This window comes from Triticum urartu, chromosome 1 (genome assembly GCF_003073215.2).
Source record: "Triticum urartu cultivar G1812 chromosome 1, Tu2.1, whole genome shotgun sequence".
NCBI classification, from domain to species: domain Eukaryota; kingdom Viridiplantae; phylum Streptophyta; class Magnoliopsida; order Poales; family Poaceae; genus Triticum; species Triticum urartu.
The window spans coordinates 392,049,267-392,059,357 of NC_053022.1; the positions used below are offsets into that span (position 1 = coordinate 392,049,267).

The 10,091-nt window shown below is 44.3% G+C and overlaps 1 protein-coding gene across 2 annotated transcripts; it reads right to left on the reverse strand.

Annotated features, from left to right (window-relative positions):
• Positions 1–413: 413 nt before the first annotated feature.
• Positions 414–7,182, reverse strand: LOC125514237. Of its 2 annotated transcripts, none has more exons than XM_048679535.1 (11): positions 6,999–7,182; positions 5,460–5,629; positions 4,364–5,045; positions 4,191–4,275; positions 3,739–3,826; positions 2,661–2,845; positions 2,116–2,248; positions 1,865–2,001; positions 1,672–1,746; positions 980–1,093; positions 414–882 (listed from the first exon to the last, which is right to left on the reverse strand). In XM_048679535.1, exons 2-11 carry the CDS (start codon positions 5,605–5,607, stop codon positions 841–843), a joined length of 1,689 nt encoding a protein of 562 aa, XP_048535492.1. In that variant the 5' UTR covers positions 5,608–5,629; positions 6,999–7,182; the 3' UTR covers positions 414–840. The 2 variants fall into 2 exon arrangements, with proteins under 2 accessions (XP_048535492.1, XP_048535495.1); XM_048679538.1 differs by lacking the exon at positions 6,999–7,182 and adding an exon at positions 6,860–6,970.
• Between the last annotated feature and the right edge of the window lie 2,909 nt (positions 7,183–10,091).

Sequence of the window (10,091 nt, forward strand, 5' to 3'; positions counted from 1 at the left end):
CTGAATGTCAATGGTGCGATGGCAAATACACTGAGCAAAGGTGTGGCTGGTGTTGTCTGCCGTGATGAGCACGGGATGGAAGGTTTCAAGGGGCATCAGCAGTGGCGTATAACGGAATCACTAATCCTGAAACCCTGGAGGCTCTTGCATGTCATGAAGCTATGTCTTTGGGCGAAGAGATGAGCCTTGGGAAGCTATACATCTGATCTGAATGTCTGAGGGTCGTCTGGGAACTCAAGTCTACAAGAAACTGGGAGGTCACTGCATGATATTTCATGAGATGAAGAAGCGGAGCATCTCATTTGGGTCCTGCAATTTCGGCCATGAACAGCTCAACAATGGCCAAGCTCATAGATTAGCTAGGATGGCGTCCTCGCTTGACATGGGACGATATGTATGGCTAAATTTCCCCCTGAAAATCAATGTATCCCTGTAGACTTGGTAGTATGATGCAATAAAAACTGCGGTGTTCGTCAGATAAAAACATCACTAGCCCAGTTTAACCTACCCCCAAAAAAAAAACATTCCTAAACCATGGTTTAGCTATTTCCATACTCACCATCAACATGATGGAGGTTTCAGGTGGCAGCGACTGCATTAACCAAAATGCGGCAGAGGGGAGAGTGCCGGACTCGAAAGCATGTAATATTTACAAGGGAGGGGTTACTACTGAGTCACACGCCAGCCACTGATACCAGCTAGGGTGCGAGAAAACTACAGAAGCCTATCAACAGGTTGGTTCCTTGGAAGATGAAGCTGACCAGTAGGTGCTTGCTTGTAGCTGTCAGAACTCAAGAGGAACTTCATTCCCAATTATCGCCTTGCGCAGCGCTGGTAGTTCTAGAACCGTAAGGGGCTACGTGCACGATTCACTCGGGAAACCTGCAAAACAAAGTTAATTGTACCACATAATGTCCAAGGTTGGCGTATAGATAGTAAAATAAAAATCAGTCCATTGATGTTTTGCGTGAGAACTTACAATATGAGACTTCCATTCCACTTGGCGTCCCTCGTTTACACCAAACTGAGGTTGCCCCCTGACATGATGGAATATGTGAACAAGGACCGCAGCATCAAGAGCGGCATACTCTTTCTGTAGGAGGCATGCAGATCTCTGTATTAGCGGTGGCACTTTACATCCTTGATAAACAACGTAGAGCACATTTGACCTAGTTTGAGTCACGAATAAAAAACATGCAAGAAAAAAGGTGCCGAGTAGCTCATTTTTCCAGGAAATGTGGCTTATATAAAAAATTATCCTATTAGCCTTCAGATTCCACTAACTTGCAGTTAAAATGTACAAATTTTACCTGCACTAGCTACCCTTGAGTTGAGTGTATTCGGTGCTTTTCCTATTATTATTATTATTATTTTCTCCATGTAAAAAGGGTAAAAATTGCAGCAAGGAAATGTAGTTATTCCCACTAATGCGGTTGACAAGAGAGAGATTAGTCAAATCTAGACAAGAGATCTAGGCCAGCTCATCCTAAACACATGCCGCAACTGACAAAACAAAGTAGGAAAGCTCTGAGGATTCTAAAACTTGATAATGTCCAAATTATTAGAAATCAATCATACAGATAAAGGGGGCACCAGCTCATAAGAATTAAGATCTTTACATGACTGCTTTAAAGAAACATGAGCAAAAAAAATAGTGGGCGAATAACAGACCTGATTCTGGCTCAGAGGTCGCTGCTCCCAGTCGCTATTCCGCCGTGTCTTGTTCAAACCAGCTCCTAATATTTTCTGGCAGTATTTTCGAATATATAAAGGGACATAGCTTGTCATAGGTTCTACGATAGAAAGATGAACAAATCAGCTGGATACCAGCTGAGTGTTGTAGATTTTTTAGATCATAAAATACCTTTGACAATCCAGAGAGACCGCCAGTAGTCTCTTTGAACAGCTTCTGGATATCAAGTAGCATTTCATAGGACTGGAAACATAACAATTCTCCATACGACTGTGACAGCTGATGCAGATCGCATTGCAGGTTATAGCCTATTGTTTGCAATGGGAAAAATGTTAGTTCTTTTCATGCACAAAAAGGAAACGTTCTTACAAGGAAAACAGGCATATGGTAGACAAGGGTAATTGATCATATTAACATAGTACCCAGCTTTAGTATGTTTGATGAACACATGATTCGCCTGAAGCAGCAGTCCAATGCTTTAGGATCATCTTCGTACAGCTTAATCAGATCAAAGATGAAAGCTTTCTTATCTGACGCAATTTGGATGATAGCAACCTGGTCATACAGATGAAACCTGTCAATGGAAGAACTAAAATATGCAGACAGATTAGAATGGGAATCTTCTTGCAGGGAAACTCAAAATATCACTGAAACTTAACAGTAACATAGTAGGCCCAAAAAACATTAGAAAATGATTAGGACCCCAGATGATCGCCTATGACATATTGTCACGACAGATGATGAAGTGAAAGCATGAGCCACTAAATTGATTAATGTGAAATAATTAGCCATTTTATTCAACCATACCTTTTTGAAGAGCACTAGAGGAGGGTTTTGAATTTCCGCATATACTACATCGCGATAAATTTGCATCGTAAGCTTACACTATATTAGGGAGAGCATGGTCATACTAGAACACCAAGCAAACATAGAGGCGGGCAACAATTTGAACTAAGGCATCACTTACCTTATTAGGTCTGCTGCCTTTCTCGTAATTAGGTTTCCATTCGCAATCCACACCAATAATTTTACAAGCTTCAATATAACTTGTTGCACTAAGTAATCCGTTGATCTCATCAACCCAGACAATCTCTTCTAAAATCAATTTCTTCAGCTCTAAGTAGTCAGACTGACACATGACTTCTTCTGGAACTGTGTCATAATAAATACACATCAAGAAGAGAAATGGAACTAGTGGAATAAAGTTAGTCCACCATATGAAGTGTACTCTTTGTCTCTTTCTAAAACCAATATTCATATTTAGGTCGATAAATTAGGGTGAGGGGGTGATGCTACACAATGGGATACCATCAGAGTGCACTAAAAAAATTACACCCGGGAACATTCGATCAACTGAATTGAATGGCTCACTACTACCAGTTGACCAGAGTCACATGGTATTCGTATGCCATGATCCATGAGAAAGTATTATCCGAAACTAGGATGAATAAAATGCAGAGATTATATCGCCCTCCTCTCGGTAACTTGTATACTGTCTTTGCATCCACCCGGCAGCTTGCATTCACATTATCTTCAGGGTTGGTGATGCTGCCTCCTCATTTCTTTGTACAAGTGAAAATGCTAATTCTAAATATTTGTTGTTCTTTTATACAGCTCTTATAAGATAAACTAGTTAAGATGAATTGAATAATAAACTCACATGCCATATTTCTCAACCTACACAATCCAAAAATCAATAGTTTTTTATAAATTGCCCCTCAATTTGAAGATTATTGAATTGACCTTTAAATCTGTAGTTTTGCGGAAATGTGTACATTTTTTGCGAAATATACTCTTAATTGAATCATTGTACTGAGTAACTGAGTATTACATAATCCGAAGGAAATATGAACAGGGTATCTTTTAAACAGATAATTCAAGTGTAAAGGTGATTCTAAAATAGAAGCTAGGTGTTAAATACCATACAGAATAGATAGGTGTTAGCTTAATGTTGGATCGATAACATTATAGCTCTATAGAAGTAACCACTAAGAATATAGCTCTGTAGCGTAATGTTGGATCGATAACATCATAGGTGTGCTTACCCAAAGACTTGACATAACCTTCAAGAGAGTATCGTTCGCAAAGCTCGTCAACCTTCTCCATATAGCCAGCTTCCATAGCAAGATATACCTGTGCACAACATAACAATACAATCAATTCCTTTTATGATACGCAAAGGTTGCCAGCAAAAGATGTATTCCATTCCATCTAAAGTGTGTAGTTTCAAAAAAAAAGTAGACAAGCAACAGCTTCAAACATCATACTATTCACCTCCCCGTCCCCCCCCCCCCCCCACACACACACACACACAAAACAGAAAAACCATTCTCCCACCCACTTCATCCCATGAACAAAAGGTAACGGTGTATAGGAAGCAATGTCTTAATAAAATGAATCCTAATTTCTATTGATCCAAATAGAATAATGATCTAGGGCATGTATAAACAGCAAACACGTCTAAAAAGTTGATTGTGGTAAGATGGATGCAAGTTACCAGGTATTCCATCAGCTTTGTATCCTTCTTGGCACGGACTTCTGCAACATCCCAGCACCCTTTCTCTGCCAGCTTCTTTAGCGAACTGCAAATACAAAAGATCTCATAAAAATTCCAAATAACCCTAAACAAATATCCTTTAATCACTTCCCATTGAGCAACAGGAAAGTCACCTCTCTTTATACAAGTAATTAACATCCGGAAACTCTTCTGCAAGGTCATATTGTTTCACCAGCTCATTGGCGCTCTTTAGCATTTTAACATCTAGATACTTTTGAATTATCAAAATTATCATTTCTTTCCCCATGAAAGCTGCCCACTCCTCTGCTGCCTTGTATTGCTTACTTCCAATCAGTTTTATGAGAAATGACTCATCACAGCATTGGATGGAGAAGCGTGTCATCAGGGCCACAGCAGTCACATATGATTCTGATTTCATAAAGTACTGTACATGCTGTTTAAGATGTTCTCTTGCTGCCGCTAGATCTTCATCACCCAACTCTGAACCACAGAAAGCATGGGCCATATCTTTCAACTCGATATCGAATGTCTCAAGGAGCTTTACCAGTATGCGTTCTTCATGGGGTACAACAGAAGCAAGGATATCGAGAACAAGCCGTGCAGCAAGACACTTTGCATCAATAAAATCCTTCTGTACTGACTCCACGGATTTCAAATGCCTTAGAGAAGATATCAACATATGGCTGAACCCTTCAGCATGACTTTGGCCCAACAAAGGTATAATGTACATGCATTGGACAATGTATGTGAATGGGCCTGGTTGAGGATCATTATTTAATGCCCTTTTAACCTGCTGCTGAAGGATCCTGAACTTTGCAGTTGCTTTGTGGGTTCCTAAATTAAAGCTTACAAAAGGTCAGAGCTATGAAAAGCATAACAAATAACATAAAGGAGAAGATCAAGAATCAAATAGACATGAAAGAACAAGGCAATAGCACATCTGTGATGGAGTAGATAACTACAGAATTCAGCTACTCATAAATACAAAGAGTTTGGAAAGCAAAGGATTCAAGGCCGTGCGCTATATTATGATGGCAAAGTTTAACTCATCCCAATTACAGATTGCACAGGGGCTATACTTTCTAAGACAAGTTTTGTTTGTTTTGGAAGGTTCTATTATCATAGTTCACAGAACAAGTTGTGGCAGGGCTTAGAAAAAAACATTTCAACAAATAAATAATGAATACCAAGTTACAGAAGCATCACATTCATGGAAATTTAAGGATAACATAAAGGAAATAAGTATACCATAGAAGTAGCAGTCCTTCAAAAGATACATAAAAGTAGCTGCAGAAACATGTGACAGATCAGAAAAAGAGTGTAAGCATATGGAGCGATGTTCATTCTTTTGATTGCTTTCATAGGCTTCCCGCATCCTTGCCTTGAGACGACCCATAGTTCAATGAATCATGCCCAACCTGTCCACCAAAGAAAATTTGCCAACTTAAACAACATAAAGTGAACTATTCCCAAGACCAAAATAGAGCAGACACCATAGGTGTTTAATTTGCACGGCCATGTAACTTGGCCCCTCGAACTTGAGAATGGCACACTTAGGCCTCCACAAATTGTAGAAGTGGGTAAATACAAAATAGAGGACTAAACTTAACTTAGATAGTAACTAATGGCCATGTGGCACTTGGATCCTCCTGTTTAAACTAAATTTTGACCATGCAATTGCTAATTAAGATCAACCGGGAGCTTGTAAAGAACTAAAAAAATCATAAGATGTGCAAAAACTTGTTCAAATCCAAGAATATTAATTCTCCAATGATCTCAAATAATGATCACATGGAGATTTAGACTGACCTAAGGTATCATGTGACTCATACTCCTGTACCTCTAATAACCATGATTCTTACATTTGTTTACCCAGTTGTACAGGCTTAACAGAATGTGAAATATTCAAGTCCAGGGGCCCAAGTGACATGCTGGTGCAAGCGTTGGCACATCTTCAGTAAACAAGAAGCGCACAACAGGATACTATTTTAGATCCCCCACCTTAATATCAAAATCACAACAGAATAATATTTAGATCCCCTGCCTTGATATCAAAATCACATCAGAATAATATTTTAGACCCCCTGCCTTAATATCAAAATCAAAACGGAATACTAATTTAGATCCCCTGCCCTAATATCAAAATATGTGAAACAGGACAAAGATCATCTTAAGCAAAACGGAAATATATGAAGATCATGTTATCGGTTTCAGATCTTCCTAGCTCCCAGCAGAAGTTCTTTCTTCCTGCAATCACTACTAGGACAACGATTCCGTCGAGCCCCTAGGACCTAGAATTACCACTACAACAGAAACCATGTTTCCTCTCTGTTCCCAGTCTGTTGGAGTTCTCAACCATCTTCAGGTAAAACCATCAAGCTCTTTCGCTGATTAAATAATGGTAACCGACAAAGGTAAGCACATACGGAATGTGCTGCTGGAAATCCTAAATCAGCACCAACATCGACCACTCAGATGATTTACAAACGAAGCAGGGGGGTTGCGCATTTTGCCCCTGACGCAATCCCCAACCCGAAACTCATTTTTCTTACTGGAGGCACAGAATCAGAATGGACACACAAACACAAAGAGGGAAAAAAAAATGCTTCATGGGGATCAGAGCTCGCGTGAACTCAGGGGGTACATACATCCATCAGGAGAGAAAACTAGTAGTAGCCCCCCAAAAAGGGCGAACTCTCGTTTCTGACGCCGCGGAACAGCGTAGGAAGAAGGCATAATCTCGCCCTAGGCAGAAGGAGAAGCCGAAGCAAGGAAAAAATGCGATACCTGTGCAGGTTCCGGTCTCCGCGCTCTGTTTTGGGGATCGGAAGGTTCCTTCCTGGTACCGTGGGATTCTAGGGTTTGGTTTGTGGCTTCGGAAGGGCGAGGGGGCCGAACAAAGGGGAGGAACGCCAACGCCAGCACGGGAGCGGCACAACGCCTCAGCTCTCTCTGACTTGACCTCAGGTTTCCGTTTTCGGCCGTTTGTGCAGGGCCGCTCGTGTTCCTCCGACTTTTCCATCTATTTTTAATTATATAATATTGGCAGGAGAGGTACCAAATCCATTCTACTAGAAAGATATATTAGGGCATCTCCAGCGGGCCCCTCAAACCTCGGAGCTGAGCTGTTCAAGCGTATTTTGCCATTCAACTCTGACCGTATCGGTCCACCGACACGTCTGTTTGTCCGTTTTCTCACAAACCAAAAATAAAAGGGACCTTTCACAGGAGTCCGGACCGCCCCATGTAGGACTCCGACAACCCCGACTCACTCAAATCCCCCTCCCGACACTTTTCTTCCACTCTATCCTTGCCCCTTGTTTTCATCCATATCTTCCTCGTCTGACGTTGCCGTTGTACCTCTTCGATCGCCGTGGTACCTCTCCTTCCCCAACCCCCACACATGCGCCTACCCCCCTTGGACTACGTCGCCGTCCACCCAATATCCTTTCGCCAGGTTCCCTCCGCCCCCTCCCGGCATTGTCCATGGCGGACACCACGCCCGGCAGGCAGCAGATGTTCGGTCAAATGCCATAGAGCTTTTTGGTTGAACTTCTTGTTTTTTTATATAGTAAGCATGATGGCGGGGTACTCAGTGATCGAGGATGAGTTGATGTGCGATGTGTGGTTAGTCGTGTCTGCGAAATTTGTAGGCATGTAGAAGGGCTTGGCCTTTTGGCAAAACGTGCAATGCGTCCTTTCATGAACGAAAGAACTTCGCGCCCTACGAGATGCATGTCATCCATGAACGCAATGCGAAGTCGCACCCTATTATTAGGGCCCTCTCGGTGTGACGATATCCATCATCATTTGCCCAAACACAGGTGACCACATCACGGGGATGCCGGAACACAATAACGAGAAAGAAGAACAAAACCGATGATGAGGATTTCGGTATAGTGAGCATGGTGATGAGTCGGGAAGGATACCGATGCATCCCGGGTTTTGCAAAGTATCGCGAAGCAAAGGGAACATCACATGATAACCAAAGGTTCACCCAATTATCATTCGTGTGCTTATAGGGATAGATATAGACATCCACGGTTTCGCTATCGGTCATTTAACGAACATTTTCGTTCATGTATATGAGTTGCCGAACCTGCAGGATCACAAGATTAAGGCAATCACGGTCTGTTGAGTGTTAGTAGGACGGGAGTGATGAGAACATATTTGTAAAATTATTTCATTAACATTCGAATAGTTCCGAGAGGATCCAAAAGCGTTTCGGGGTAACCGAAAGTGTCGGGGATATACCCCGCGGTGTAAACCGGCCGGAAGTTAACCCGGCCGGACTTGGCGGTTTATCTGAAGACCCCGCTAACACTTGGTGAGTTACTAGCGACCCGCCCTGACCTGGCGGTTTACAAGCAACCCACCTGGTCATTATGACTCACTGGTGATCCGGCATGCGGGATCGACGGATGACAAGGCCCAAAGCCCAGAAGGCCGGTTCACGGTGGGCCAGTTTAAGAGGAAAGGCATGAGGAACATTATCTTACAAGGAGCTAAGACCTGGACTTGTATCCGGTTTGTATTAGAGATAGACTAGTCCTAATCCTAATAGAACTCCACATGTAAACCACCCCTTCAACATATATAAGGAGGGGCAAGGCTCCCCAAGAAGGGGGACAAGATTCACAAGTTCCACAACCTTGGACAAGTTAGGTTTAGACAATAGCTCTCGAGATAAGAGCACTCTTGTAACCGTGATCATCATCATCAATATCAATGAAGCAGGATGTAGGTTTTTACCTCCACCGTGAGGGGCCGAACCTGGGTAAAACATCGCGTCTCTCGTCCCGCTCAACCCCTCTCAAGCTACCACATAGATGCGTTGGCCTCGCGACTAAGTCCTGACACTAAGGACATCTGCCGTGACAATTCCATGACAGTTGGCGCCCACCGTGGGGCCTGCGCACGGTGGTGTTGAGTTCTTGAAGGGATCTTCTTCAGGGATCGAGAAGCTTGTGATCAATCAGTTAAGAGGAAATCACATAGGATGAACCGACGGGGATAGCCATAGACAGAGCCGACAAATCATTGCTTTTGGATTAAAGTTGGAGTTATACAGCAGTATGCGCCTCTACGTCTAGATGATCCGGCGAAACTGAATTGAAAGCGAGATAGACATCGGAACTAAGCCGGATCAGAGGGCCGGACGTGCTGCAGCAGATTAGAAAAAAAAATCAAAGTCAAGGAAAGAGTCAAGGAAAGGAAACCTGAGCCGTCCGTAACCCGGACTCATCCATCAACTGTGCCTGCGCCCTTGAACCGCCCGGTTGTTCCGAGCCGCTACGCCGCCGGGCCGGTCGTCGCCGTTGACTCGCCAGCACTTCTCCTACCGCGCCATGGCTGCCCCCTCAGCCGCAGCGGAGCCGAGCCGCCATATGCCTAAACCGCCACGGCCCCCCGCTGCCGTACTTCGCCTCCACGGCCGCGCGCTTCGGTCTCGTATCCCTGTGGACCGTATGCTCGAGCAGGTGGGCGTGGAATCGGAAAGTGCGGCGGGCTTGTCTCCACCTCGAGCCGCCTCCGCCTCGAACTCGCCAGGCCACGCGTGCTCCGCCTCACTCGCGGACTCCGCCCTGCCACGCCGCGCCCACCAGCACCGGTCGCATCGCCGCTGCCGTGCTTCGGGCCGCTGACCGCCTTGACGCCCTCCTCCGTTGCACCGGCCACCTCCTGCGCTCGGCTGCATCGCCACTGTAGGCCTCCGAGCCGCGCCGGGCCCCGCCTCTCCGCTGACCACCGCCGGGTTGAGCTGCTGTCCACATGGCCCAGCCTACAAACCGCCGTTGTGCCCGCCGTTTCATCGTTCAGGCCGCCCACATGCTCCCTCCGTGACCTGTCGTCGCTGATCTGCCGCAGCAAGCCCGCCGC

Excerpts from the sequence above, each read along its gene's own strand:
- LOC125514237 (XM_048679535.1), bottom strand. The coding sequence starts at position 5,607 with ATGGGTCGTCTCAAGGCAAGGATGCGGGAAGCCTATGAAAGCAATCAA. Across the intron at positions 5,046-5,459 it reads GAAGGACTGCTACTTCTATG|GAACCCACAAAGCAACTGCA; the intron begins GTATACTTATTT and ends GCTTTAATTTAG. Across the intron at positions 2,249-2,660 it reads AAGGCAGCAGACCTAATAAG|GTTGCTATCATCCAAATTGC; the intron begins GTAAGTGATGCC and ends CTGTATGACCAG.